General features: G+C 33.3%; 1 protein-coding gene across 1 annotated transcript; it reads left to right on the forward strand.

Annotated features, from left to right (window-relative positions):
* The first annotated feature begins 1,196 nt into the window (after positions 1 to 1,196).
* On the forward strand, positions 1,197 to 5,967 carry LOC127102115 (inactive leucine-rich repeat receptor-like serine/threonine-protein kinase At1g60630). Its single transcript, XM_051039527.1, has 3 exons — positions 1,197 to 1,517; positions 1,682 to 3,447; positions 5,127 to 5,967. The coding sequence occupies exons 2-3, from the start codon at positions 2,091 to 2,093 to the stop codon at positions 5,789 to 5,791; spliced, it is 2,022 nt and encodes a 673-aa protein (XP_050895484.1). The 5' UTR covers positions 1,197 to 1,517; positions 1,682 to 2,090; the 3' UTR covers positions 5,792 to 5,967.
* The last annotated feature ends 9,212 nt before the right edge of the window (positions 5,968 to 15,179 follow it).

Below are 15,179 nucleotides of genomic sequence, written 5' to 3' on the forward strand. Positions count from 1 at the left end.
AGTATCGAGTAAAAATGCAATCGTTTTGTGTTTTAGGGTTAGGACTTAAGAGAGAAAACTTAATTAAAATAAAAAGCTGAGTTCACTTAAAAAAACCCGACCCAATTAGAAAGCCACCTAAAAATAGACCCTAACACTATTTTTTCCGATCTTGTTCTAGAAAACTTGATCTTAACTACTACTTAAGTGCACAATTTTTTCCCCTCAAATCGTAACACTAAAAAAGCAAATTCAACATGATAGATATTATTCAACTCTCAATCTTGACTACACTGATTAACTATTATCCAATTAAATTATCATAATAACAAACAAGAATGACAATTAACTTTATTGAAAATATGTAAAATTTACACACTTTAAATCTTGAACTCTACTCTAATCATGATCAACCATTTAGACTCAACTAACCTATAAATTTATTATTAAAAAAAATACAATTATAAGTCCTTAGGAAAATGGTAGCCACTACTAATTCAGAATCTATTTGACTAACCCACTTAACCTTGTTTTTGAACAAGGTTTAACTCTAAAAACTAGACTCTAAAGTTAAGGCCAATTAACATTACAGATCCGAACATTATAGTAGTGATAATGAAGTGTTTTGATGAAATTCCCTATTAGTCTCCCACATGATCCCTATTAGTTGGTAGAAATCAACATTGACCTTATTTGAATTCTATGATTGATATATAATATCAATGTTTTATCATTCTTAATTACTCACTACATTTATTCTGCAATTCGATTCCACAAATATGAGCGCACGATTTCATGCAATCTTCAATAATCAATTCTTGATAGATAGGAGTAGGACCCCTATTTTTGGCTTGGTCTATGAGACTCTACTATGTTCAACCAAACACAGCTACAAAAACACATGTCCTCTTCATTTCACATATCTTTTATTTCCCCCCCTTTTTTCAGGTTTCTAATATAAACATGTTAATTAATTTTCAGACCAAACAAAACCGTAATATTATCTGTAGACACACTATATAGAAAAGAAAAAAAAAGTGTTACTGTTTTCATAGACTCATGAAAAAAGAGCAAAAGAAATTCAATATGACACAGCTGGCAAGAGTCAATGGATACTGATACACGAGCTCAACTACACATCCATGGTTATTTAATTGTAACACGTGGCAGGCGCTGTTACTTTTTTGTGAAATGCCATTTATATCACCACTCTTCTCTTTTTGCCTTCAATTCTATCACCTATTTCTTGTGTTATAAAAAAAAGACCTAAACAAAGGAAGAAAAGAGGCCTGTTTTTTTATGTCATTTCCCAAGAGGCTCTTTCTCTCTCAAATTATAGAGTTTTAGCAGCTGGATTTTGGAACCAACACTCCACAGTACAGTCCACACACCATGTGTGTTACTGTCACAAATATGGTTATTTTCATGTAACTATCCAAATTTCACTTACCAATTTCCCTAGAAGAAAAGTTGAAACCATTCACTAGCCATTGCAATGATTCCAATCAAAAGTATTGGATCCCACTTAACCCAAGAAAGTAAGTAGTTAGAAAATTAGTACTAGTACATGCATGGTTTTGTTTAGTTTGTTTTATTATATTACATATAAAAAATGAAAGCATGTAGTACTCATTTTGTTTGCTTGTTGGTTCAGTTATTGTTGACTGTTTGTTTAATAATAATAATGTTTCTATTTGTGCAGTTTTAACAATATAGAAAGAAAGAAATCATAGAGAAACGAAAAGAATGGTTATTTTTGGTGTTTGGTTACTGGGAGGATTATTTCACGTGACAGTTCTGCCATTGTGTCCGTGAGTTTTACTACTTTTCTGCACACTTTCATGCCAATGTTTTGTTCGATGAAATGTCTCAACGAAAGCTCTTACTATGCATGAATGAAAAATGTGAAGGAAAGCAACCACATATTGTAGATCTAATGAGTTAAAAGCTTTTGAGGTGGTTTTGTTTTAGTAGGTGAATCAACTTCTACCCAACCTGCATTAAAAGTTTCGATAACTTCCACCAAAAATCAACAATGTCTATTCAATAGTAATAGCTTCTACTACAACAATAGGTCTTGTTTGGGGTCCAGTTTTATTGCTGTTCTTAAAATGGAGAGATTCTCATTCTCCTTTCTATTTTTCATCATTTATCTACTTTTTCTCTTCACTCCTCAATTAGCTAGATCACAAAACGACGATTCACAACCACTTTTAGCACTCAAATCCTCCATTGATATTCACAACAAGCTTCCATGGCTACAACAAGTAAACGACGACGTTTGCACTTGGGTAGGTGTTAAAGACTGTTACCAAGGTAGAGTTAGAAAGCTAGTACTTGAGTATTTCAACTTAACGGGGAAATTAGATTCACAAATTTTAAACCGTTTGGATCAACTTCGAGTTCTTAGTTTCAAAGGAAACTCACTCTCTGGTCAAATCCCTAATCTCTCGAATCTCGTTAATCTTAAGTCTATTTATCTTAACGATAACGATTTCTCCGGCGAGTTTCCTGTTTCGGTTTCGCTTCTTCATAGAGTCAAAGTTATTGTTTTATCCGGTAATAAAATCTCCGGCGAGATTCCGGTGTCGTTGCTTAAGCTTTCTCGGCTCTATGTACTGTACTTGCAAGACAATTTGTTTACTGGTTCGGTTCCGAGTTTTGATCAAACCGGACTTAAGTACTTGAATGTCTCGAACAATAGACTCTCCGGCAGGATTCCGGTGACAGCTACATTGATCCGGTTTAATGCGTCGTCGTTTTCAGGAAACATAGAGCTCTGCGGTGAACAGATCCACCGTGAATGCAAAAATAGGACTCTGTTAGCACCACCGCCGTTTGGTGTGGGTCCCGTTGGAGGAAACGCGAAGACGACGTCGTCGAGATCGAACCGTAAGAAACTGATAAAGATAATTGGAGGAAGCGTTGGTGCGTTTGTTTTGTTGTTAATTTGTTTAATTTTACTGGTGTGGGTAATTTGCAAGAACCGTAGGAAGAGAGTGGGTTCTTCCGGAGCGAGAAGGAACAACAAGGGTAATGCTGATGTGGCAGCTGCAGAAGGTGAAAATCCCGGAGAAGGGGAGGGTAGAGGAAGTAATTACGAGGCGAAACAAGGGGGGTTTGCTTGGGAAAATGAGGGTATAGGGAAACTGGTGTTCTGCGGAGCAGGGGATCGTGAAATGGGTTATAGTTTAGAGGATTTACTTAAGGCTTCAGCAGAGACATTAGGGAGGGGTATTATGGGAAGTACATATAAAGCAGTGATGGAATCAGGTTTTATTGTTACAGTAAAGAGGTTGAAAGATGCTAGGTACCCTGGGTTAGAGGAGTTTAGGGCACATATAGATTTACTTGGGAAGCTTAGACACCCTAATCTGGTCCCACTTAGGGCTTATTTTCAAGCAAAAGAAGAACGTCTTCTTGTCTATGATTATTTCCCCAACGGAAGCCTTTTCTCTCTTATTCATGGTACGCATCTCTTTAATTTTACAACCTTATGTCTATGCATTTGTTATATTCTTTTTATTAGTATATGAAATGTGGTATTTGTTGAAATCATAAAACTATCATTATATATGTAGTTTAGATCCTGAAAAGGTGGGGGAGTATGTTTTAAAAGTTGATTATAACGGGGTCCTCATCCAATAGTAATATTTATGCACTGAATGTTTCACTCTCGCACAGGTTGATGTTGATTAGTAGAATAGAGAGGGATTAGGGATTAGGGATAGAGACAAAAAGTGTTGCTTTCCATGACGAACATTTTAATGAATTAATGTGGAGTAGTAATTAAAGACTTTTAGGAAGGTGTAGTAGAGTATTATGTGTGATCTGAAACTGACAACTCATTTATGAATGTGACCCCATGTTAGTGTTGTCCCTCTCACTCAACCATTGAAAAATTAAATAGAGTTGAACGGTTTTGTGCTTAGTGTATAGCCACGTAATTCTACAGTGACATTTAATTTAACATGAGATTTGGAATGTTTAAGTTATGACAATTAGTCTTTACCGTGATTTGTTGAGGGAAAATGGATCCTGCTGACAATGTTTTGAATTATTTTGATGCATTCGCTCATTCAATGAATTAGTAGCTGTTTGATCTTAATTGAACGGTCCATAAAAAAAGTTTGATTTTCTTTTTATTTTACTATAATTAAAAAAAACACAAGTTTTAAATCAGAACTATACGGTCAAAAAACACTTGACTGCGTGATAGCAGCAAATCGTGGCCCATTGTTGGGTCCTACTATATATATATCCAACAAAAACTCTGATTCATTCAAAATTTTATCATGAAAGACTGATGTGATACCCTTTGGTTTTTAAATAATGGAAGTTGAAATGTTCATTCCAATAATTCTTAAGCATGATAAATTAGACTTTTTTATTATATTATATATAGCTGTTGTTGTTTGTCCCTCCTATTGAGGGGATTTTTTATTTTACCAAAGAAAAGGTGAAGGAAAGAAACATGTTGGATACACAACAGTGTTTCTTTTCAGAACTGTTTAAATTTTAAAAGCTGTTATATTACAGATATAAATATTTATATAAAGAAGTTATTCTTTTTGCTGGATAATGCAAAAAGTGAGCATAAAGCATAAGCATTATACCTAACCATGGAACGACTCTCTTGTTCATTAATGTAAAGCATGAGATAAAATACTTTGTGGCTGTGCATTTAACAAATCAACAAGTTAGCTTTCTTTTTCTCTTAGAAATAATGGTGCAATCATAATATCCAAGACTAGAAAGTAACCAATCATGCCAATTGCTAGGATCCTCACGTGTATTTTGTTTTGCTTTCTTTCTTTATTTAATTAATGTTATTGAGCTTCTTTAGTCTATAAGCAGGTTTACCATATTTTGTTCTTTGTAAAAGTGGTATACATTTTTATCATATGATTGAAATTGTCTGTATTTGTTGCGTGACCATTTTGGAATAATCAATTTTGAATCAAAATATAGATGCAATTTTTGTGAAACAATTATTTATTGATGCAACTATCAACAACATTCATGATTTCTTTTGCTAAGGAAGTAAATTGAATAAAAACTTCTGTATTTTGACATTACTGTAATACTAATGTAAGTAATATTTGAACCAGAGCATCTGTTGACAAATTAGTGACTGTAAAATGCAGGATCGAAAACATCTAATGGGGGAAAACCTCTTCACTGGACATCATGTCTTAAAATTGCAGAAGATCTAGCAACAGGCATTCTCTATATCCACCAAAACCCTGGCATGACACACGGAAACCTGAAGTCTTCTAATGTGTTACTTGGTTCCGACTTTGAGTCCTGTCTCACTGATTATGGTCTCAACGTGTTCCTCAATCCCGACACAATGGATGAACCAAGTGCCACTTCTTTTTTCTATAGAGCACCCGAGTGCCGCAGTTTTCAAAGGCCACAAACTCAATCTGCCGATGTATACAGCTTTGGTGTTCTTCTCCTCGAGCTTTTGACAGGAAAAACACCCTATCAAGACCTTGTTCAGGCACACGGTTCGGATATACCTAGATGGGTTCGGTCAGTACGTGAAGAAGAGACCGAGTCCGGAGATGATCCTGCCTCATCAGGCAATGAATCTTCTGAAGAGAAGCTTCAGGCTCTTTTGAACATTGCAATGGCATGTGTTTCAGTTAGTCCAGAGAATAGACCTACAATGAGAGAAGTTCTAAAGATGATAAGAGATGCAAGAGGGGAAACTCATGTCTCATCTAATAATAGTAGTGATCATTCACCTGGTAGATGGTCAGATACTGTTCAAAGCTTGCCAAGAGATGAACATCTTAGCATATAATTTGAAACTTTTTTTTATTTCTGATGCATTCTTATTTTTCCTGAATTGGTTATTAAATATTGATTTCGGACATGACTAGGTGATAATGCTGTAAAGACATACATTCATTCTTAATCTCTTGCTTTGTGAGTAGTTGTTGGTTAGAGGTAAATTAATGGATATGGATTCATATCAAAGATTCAGCTTGCAAAAGATGTGCAGAGCAATCCTTTCAGCTTTTAGATTTTTTGTTTCTTCTATTTTTTTGGTCTCCGGCTAATAATGGTCAATGCCACAATGCAATCTATGCCTTTTCTATGTAACCTTAAATTAATGTGCCATGACCCGATGGTTATTAATATTTTATTAAAAATATTTAGAGCTTAATACATCTTCTTAGTCTTTCAATTTATTTTAAAAATATTTAGAAGGTTTAATATATCTTTTAGTCTTTTAATTTGATTAAATATTTCGATTTAATCTTTTAAAACTTAAATGTATTTTTGATTCCCTATATGTGACGTTTTAAATTATTGATTCACCTATTATAAAATCAGGTATTTTAATCCTTTAATTTTTATGATCTTTTAATTTTTGTAGTCTCATTCCAATTTTACATGTGTCAGTAATGGATAAATTTTTTATTTATGACTAGATTTTTTATTTATTAATATTTTTTAATTAAATTAATTATGTCTTTTAATTAATAATAGTTTATTTATTAATTTTCTTCTAATTAATATGTTTTTTAAGAAATTATTAATACAAGTTAAAAATAATAATTATACGGGCTTAAGGCCCAATTGTTTCGAGATTCTCTCTCTTCAATCCACAAGTAGCCATTGGAAATAGTTTGAGTTAGCTACATAAACACGTAAGTCTAATAAAAACAACGTGGGAGTATACTGTATCTCATTTGATCTAGGGTTAAATATATGTCACCCTCCTGTCAATGTAGCAAGTTTTAATTTCACCCCTATAAGATTTTTTTGTGTGATTCCCCCCTTACCAAATCCAGATTCCCTCAATGAAGATCATGAAGTCACAATTTCGCTCAGATGTCCTACGTGGTATTGGACAACTTCCTGGTTGTGTATTTATTTTCACACGTTGCATCAGTTTTTGATTTACCCCTCGTGAAATCTAGGGCTCACAAATACGTTGCGCTTTTTCGTTATCTTCTTCTTCCATTCGCGATACGTTCCTCTTCTTCTCCCTGGCGCGAATCTCTTCTTTTTCACCCTTATACGAATCTCTTATTCTTCTCCCTGGTACGAATTTGCTTAGAAGCTAACATGGTTGGAAGCAACACAATTAGAAGCAGCGACATACCTTCCGTTGAATTTTCATCTTTACCCAGGTGTGGATGTGATCGTGCAATGAAGATGTGGGTCGCCAACACTGTTCAAAACCGTAATGGAAGTTCTAGAGATGTCGTAATGCAGGGGTAATAAAGTTAATAATGTTGCATATCATAAAATCCAGTATGCGATATTTGTGTGTAAATGTTGTTTGTGTTTGTAGAATGAGAATAACTGTGATCTGTTTGTGTGGGATGATGAAATTGAACATTGTATGAATGCAAATACTAATATTCTAGCAAGTTGCAAAAACTGTGAGATTACAAAGGTGAAGTTAGAAATCACAACAAAGAAGTTAGAAAAAGCAAAGATGGAGATTGATGTTCAGAAGAAGAAATATTTCAATTTGAAGATGGGACTTGTGATCTCATGGTTTATGTTTGCAATGTTGTATAAGATTATGTAATTTTCATCTTGTTGTAATTTGCTCTAGCTTTATGTATTATGAAGTTTATGCATAAAATGCATTATTGTATTTGAAGATTATGCAAAAAGTGTGCATTAGTCATTACAAAATGGGATTAATAGTTTATAAGATGATTATAAAATGACACAAAAAGATGATTATAAAATGACACAAAAATGGTGCATTAGTCATTACAAAATGACACAAAAAATGCGCATAAGTCATTACAAAATGGCACAAAACACTACAAAAGGACATAATAAAAAGACACACGTCATTACATAAGGACATAAGTGATTACAAAAGGACATTATCAGATTACAAAAGTCATTACATAAAACTACTTATTTGATTTCTTCTTTGGAGATTTCTTTGTTATCTTCTTTGAATTTTGAGATCCATTGCCTTCTTATATCAGAATGTCTCATTCATCTTCTGTTAAATACATTGGTTGGTTAGAGTTTGAACCAGACTCTATGATTGATTTTTGAAACCCTTTCAGCTTAATTCTCTCACTCGACCTCTTTCTCATTGATTTTCCTTCTTGTTTGACTTTAGATTTGCCTTTCTTGTTGGCACTGGCTGTGTTGATGTCAATTTCTTGTTTGACTTTAGATTTGCCTTTCTTGTTGGCACTGGTTGTGTTGATGTCAGTTTCTGTTTGCATAGCTGGATTTGTTGTGTTGATGTCTGTTTCTGTTTGCATAGCTGCATGTGTTATGTTGATGTCAGTTTCAGTTTCAATTTGTGTTAATGTTTGTTTCTGTTTGCCACTTTGGTTTACATTATCTGCATCAGTCTTGAGCTTTTTCTACAACAATCCAAATGACAAACAATATCAGATTCATTTTTTGACAGAGAAACCAAACAACATGACTGAACAAAAAACATACCTTTCTTTTTAAGGCATTTGGATCTTCTTTTTTGCTCTTGCATGACTGAATATTGTGTCCAAACTTATCACATTTTGTACATCTATAAGATACACCGGGAAATCTTATTATAGCACCATCCTCACCACACTCCCTAATTCTTAGTTTTCTTGGTTTGTCAGGACTTTTTTTTGTACAAATGAGGTAGAATCTCTTCACTTTGAACTTCAGGCCATATTTCCTGTCCATTTATGGGACTCATAACAAAACCATAACAAAGGGCATATTTTTCCCTAGAATAACATTCATCAACAAACATTTATGGATTATGTTGCCTAAAACCTAAAGCTGCAACAACATGCCTACAAACTCCCATAAATTACATGTACAAGACCTTTTTGGCAATGTCAAATATGAATTTTTGTGTGTTATAAGAATGAGTCACCTGAAATTTTTCATCCATTGCCCACTCATGGCCACCTATTTATCTAAACTCTTCCTAGGAATTGGCATAACCTTGTGTGGCCACCTATCAAGTTTGATGGAAGAAGTAGAACACATATTCATCAAGTACTTTTTAATCCACTCACACATGATTAGTATAGGTTTATTCTAGCTACTAAAATTGTCGCATTAAAAGACTCAACAATATTGTTCATCAATACATCACATTTAGGGTAAAAACTAAATGCATGCTTACACCAACATTTTGGAGGTACTCTTATTAGCAACGTCCAAGCCTTGAGATCTACTTGCTTCAGCTCATTCATTTTTCTTAAAATTTGCATACAAGTATCTTAGACACAACCTATGCTCTATTCTTTCAAACATTTCTTCAAATGCTATTACTAAACCCTGTAACAAATATGAAAATCACACACCTTTAAATACAACTAACAGTAGATAATTTAAAACATAATGAGAAGTATGAAAACCACACACCTTTTGCTGATCTGAAATAAAGATATATTTATTGTCTTGTCCAACATATTCCATTAACATCTGTAGAAACCACCTCCAGTTGTCTTTTGTTTCAGTTTCCACAACACCAAAGGTCAATGGGAAGTATTGGTCATTGGGGTCCCTACCCACATCAATTAAAAGATGACCATCATATTTTGTTTCCAAATGGCATCCACCAACCCCAACAAATGGTCTACATCCATTTATGAATCCTTTTTTGCAACCATCAAAATAAAAGTAAAAAGATCCAAACCTTAGTTGAATTAATGGGTTTGGTCTGTCAACGTTGATCTTCATAGTATTCCCAAAATTTACCCTTTTCAACTCAGCAGCATATCTCCATAAATTTGCATATTCCTTGTATGCATCTCCTTCAATTATCTTCTTTGCTATCGACTTTGTCTTCCATGCCCTAGCCACAGTAATTCCCATAGAGTAATTATGTATCATGTCTTGAATAATATCACAAATCCTAACTGTCTCAGATGTTTGAATTTTCTTCACAACTGCCTTGGCCACCCACCTTGAGTTTGCAGATCTATTATCAAAGCCCTAGCACATGCGTGGTTGTCTATTATTTTCTTTATAGCATAAGTGTGCTTATGGCCCACTTTAGAGCATAACATTAGAAAACCACATTTAACCTTGCATTCTACTCTTACCCTGTAACTCTCATTTTTCACAAAAGTAATTTCTCTACCATTTAGTACTGAACACTCACGAATTGCCTCTCTAAAGTCATCTAGATAATTGAATTGCATACCCCACTTAAACTTAAAATTCTTATTCAGTTTGTCTTTTCTAAACTTTTCAAACTTAGGCCCATTATCATCATCAGAAACATCTGGATCAGAGTTGTCTAGCTCATCACTAACATATTCATCATCTTCCCCTTTGTTCTTTTTGGAACCAGTTAACAATCCAACAACTGTGGTACCCTCATCAATGGGTAGAGAAACATTAATTCCATCAAATCCATCTGCAATAGTAGTGGTTCTTTTATCCTCACTATCTCATCATCACATCTATCTAACTCTACCATCTCATTCACACACCTAGGACTCTTTACTATGACCTATATACCAGTGACATCATGCTCCACAAACATTTCCCCATCTACTTCTGTCTCACAAGCGTATGCAGCGAAATCGTAAGCATCATCATTATTCCTGATCTGGAAAATGCTTTTATCTATGTCAAGAATTTTAGTCCATATTCTGTACGTCCCTTCTATGTAACCCCACCCATTCACCAACTTATGAGTGTTAACCATTGATCACTTATCAATGAGTTGCCCAGACATTATGGTCGAAATACCACCCTTGTATATCGTATCACCATCATTCAATCTTATAAATTCCCCTCCATGGTTAAATACAACATTAAACATATGAAGGTACATATAACAGAATCTTTAGGCCAAAGTACAATGCAAAAATAATTAAGAGCGACGTTTAAACGAAACTTCAAACCAAACCTATGACATTTGTGATTCATATGCATCTTCGTACCACCGTGACTGCACCATACTCCATCTTCTCTGATTTCTATTTTGGGTGAATGACCAATGTTGAGCCCTCGGTCTTTAACGATGGGTTGAAAAGAAACTGAATAAATTATAAGTTCTTTTTTCTTTTAAATAAAATACTAAATACACAGTCAATAAGTTGCACAATGTCACGTAGGACATCTTTTTAGATTCTGAGCGAAAATGTGACTTCAAGGTCTTCATTGAGGGAATCTGGATTTGGTAAGGGGAATCATAAAAAAATATTATAGGAGATGAAATCAAAACTCGCTACATTGGTAGGAGGTGACATATATTTAACCCTTTAATTTAAGTGCAGCCTTAACCATCCAACATTAGGTATTCATAGCATTGGAATTCCTGAAAGTTATGCATGGGAAAGCATAAAGCTCTATAATGTCAAGCGTTATAAATAATAATATTATGCACACTGGTGGCTGCATCTAATATCTAGCATATAGGGTTCAGTCATTTGCATGAAGTAAAACTCTCTAGTTTCTCACACAAAAATCTATGTAATTTCTTGACAATGATCACATATTTGTAGGAACTAGGAACTAATGCTTGTAAAAAATATTTCTCTAATCCTGTCACCAACAAAAGTATAATAATCCATCTTTTGTTAGAGAAGAGTAGGACTATAAGAGGATACACACCAAAAGAACAATTGTGTTTTTTCGTTAACATAACATGTCACACTATCAAGGATCTCTATCAAAACTCCCTTGATAAAATTCAAGGTAAAGTTGCTACTATATAACCATGGTGAGTTTTGGAACAACCATATAACACATTTGCTCGGAGTCAAAAATAGTTTTGTTAAAGATAACATTCACTATCTAATTTGTGATAGTGACTGTATGAGAGTGGGGCTAGGAATTTTTGGATACATAAAATATGACCTCATTGCAAACTCTTACAAACATGGTAAATCTAACTAGCAAATTTCCATTATTGTCTCATCAAAATCAAAATTCAGATTATATGTCATTTTCCTTTCTAACATGTTAGTGTTAAATTTATTTGACTATTTGTTTATAGAGTTTGGACAACCTATTATGGCTTGCTATGGATATGGAGGTCCACCATTGACTGCCACATTCGTGTTTCTTATGGACTAATAAAGATCTTGAACGGAATCACAGTTACAGCAAAAGGTTGCAATGATAGTAGTGTGTGTATGTAAACTGAGATGTGACTCATTACACTGAATCTGCAAATTGATATGTTACATTACAAATTCTCACTAGAAACTACTCCAACACTCATTTGTTATAAAAGATAACATACAATCACTCATTTGCAAAAATCAAACAAATGCAAAACAACACAACTTGTAATGCAACAACATTCGTAGAAACCATGTCATTCAACTTTCACTTGTTATGTGCAATGAAGACAAATAAATAGTATAATAAGAGAGTGGTGCCTTTTATGCTCGCTTATGGTACACCATGCTTTAGACAGTGCTCCACATTTCCAAATGATTTTGAGATACAAAACTTAGATATGGTATAGTCACACATTGTTTTTGTTAGACTTACATTTAGTGTTTATATAGCTTATTCAAAAATGAGATATGATTCTGATGACTTGATGTGACATAAATGTCATTGGTACAAATCTGAATGAAATTAAAAACTTTTAACCGCCAAAAACAAAACTCTTGCAATTTAAACGATGTATCAATTTTTAATTACATATGTTAACTCAAATTTATATAAATGATCTTGTTGTCACGACACGTCACCAAAATTTAACTTTTTTTTTGTCAAAAATTGACGGAATAGATCAAATATGATAACTGAAGTAAAATTAAAAGATTATCTTGTAACGTTTTTAAATTCAGAGACTAAAACGAAAAATTAAATTAATTTAAAGAATTTGATGATTAATTATATCTATTTAAAAATATTGCACCTTCTTTTTCAATTATTATAAGCTCTTATACTAAATAATTGTTATTATCTTGTACTACTTAGGAGGCAATATTTAAAGGAAAACAATACTAGTATTGAAGCTAGATTCAAAGGTATTCAATATGCTTCGGAACACGTTGGCTCTGTTTCTGATTAACCTTAACAAGATTTAAAACATCTATAAAAGATCTTTTTCTAGATTAACACTTTCCAAGGGGGTATTCTTCAAGAAGATATTCTAAAGTTTTTTTAAAGATATTTTCCAGACCATGTTAACAATATGTCTACTCTTAGTGACATGGGTTTACTCTCTTTGACGAACCCTGTAACCAAGGATGAAGTTGTTGTTGCTCTGAATCCCATGAAGCCTTACAAATTACATGGGTCTTTTACGGTTTTCAAGGTATTTTTTCAAGCAATACTTAAGCTTTGTTGATGTTGATTTGTAGCACACGGTAAAAGATGTTTTTGCCTCAATTACTTTTGATGATCCCTTTCTTCTACTTTAATTTTATTTAATTCCAAAGACTAATAATCCTGCTAGTTTTAAAGACATTATACCCATTAGTTTATGCAGCACTTTGTACAAAGTTTATCACTAAAGTAATGGTTAAGAGATGGACACTTTTTCTGCCTAAAAGGACCCCTTTCTAAGAGATTATCCATAGTATGAGGAAACCTAAGAGGAACAAAAGTGATGTGACTTATAAAATTGATTATGATAATTTATAAGATAATGGGAATATAGAGTTCTCTCCATGATTTTGTTTTCTCTAACACTATCATCAGGATCATTATGCATTGTGTCACCTTCTCCTCTCTTTGTATCAGTTGGAATGAAAAGAAATTTCATGCTTTCTGTTCTAAGCATGACTCCAGGCAAGGTGATTCATTTTATCTTTATTTTTTGTTATTATTTGTATGAAGGATCTCTCTGTAACCATCGATGAGAAAATACAAACACGTTTGAATAAAAAATGCCAACAATTAATATAAACACTGTTTAAGTATTAGAGATAATCCCTTAGAACAAGTTTGAGTAAAATATGAAGATATTTAAAAAAAAAAACAATTTAGCAGAGTAAATTAATTATATCCCCTTTACATCAAATATTTTCTTCTCTTTCTGTCACTAAACAAAAAGTGTGAGAAAGTTATTTGAGAAGGTAAATAACTTTTATGAGACAAGTGTCAACATAAACTCAATATAAAAAAGATACTTCCATGACTTAATTAGAGTAAAACACAAAGATTTTCATAAATATAACATTGAAGCATAAAAAAACAATTCCTATAAGGAATAATATTGAGATTATTCAAAAGTTACTTAACACAAGTCACAATTAAGACTAGTAACAGAAACAACATGGGTTAATTCCATGAACAAATCAAATTCCACATCGTTGAGACTATTGAATAACAACTATAATTCTTTTAAATAAAGCTTCCGGTGGAAGGAGCAACATTTCTTTAATTTCTTAAGGAACCCTTGTCGGTTGAGTTAGAAGGGCATAAAGATGACAAGAATTTCTTCATTTATATTTAGTGGAGAGGTAGGACTTAAAGGAGGTGGAATAGTGGGAGAAGAAATGGTGTTTATCCTTCTAAAAATGGATGCAATTCGTTTGAAATCCACTATAATATATGAAGAATTTCAATCAATCTGGATGATCAAGATTGTTATCACCCACACAATAAAAATAAAATAAAAAAATAATGGAGAAAAAAAAGAAAGAATAATGGATAAAAATAATATTTTTTACAGAGTTTCTCTCTACCCACAATCTGTGGAAAATTTCTTTATTCACTTTGCAACCGTAAAATTCGGTGAATACAATATTATGAATGCAATATTACAAGAATAAAAATTACTCTCTCTATTTATAGATTTAGGTTAACTTATTCCCTAAGTCAAAGCCCAAAACTATAAAGGCCCAAAATAGTTAACACTACTAAAAATAGGCATAAGTCGAAATCCTGTGTGAAACAATATGCTTCGATACTTCGACACACTAATACAACTCGACATACTAGGTGATTCGACACTTCCTTGTTTTGTCGACTAATCTGCTTCGACACAAGGTTGCCTTTAAAATCTATTATGGGGAAAATGATGGACAAGAAGTACAAATGGGAAATGAAGTACGATCTAAAGTTGTTGGAACCGGATCCGTCGAACTCAACTTCACTTATGGGAAGAAAGTCACTCTTGTTAATTTGCTTCATATCCCCGACATGAGTAGGAATCTTGTTAGTGGGGACTTTTTTGGATAAGTCGGGAATTAAATCTGTATATGAATCAAGCAAACTTATATTGACCTGTAATGATGTATTTATAGGAAATAGATATTCCACTGAGA

This window comes from Lathyrus oleraceus, chromosome 7 (assembly GCF_024323335.1).
Source record: "Lathyrus oleraceus cultivar Zhongwan6 chromosome 7, CAAS_Psat_ZW6_1.0, whole genome shotgun sequence".
NCBI classification, from domain to species: Eukaryota; Viridiplantae; Streptophyta; class Magnoliopsida; order Fabales; family Fabaceae; genus Lathyrus; species Lathyrus oleraceus.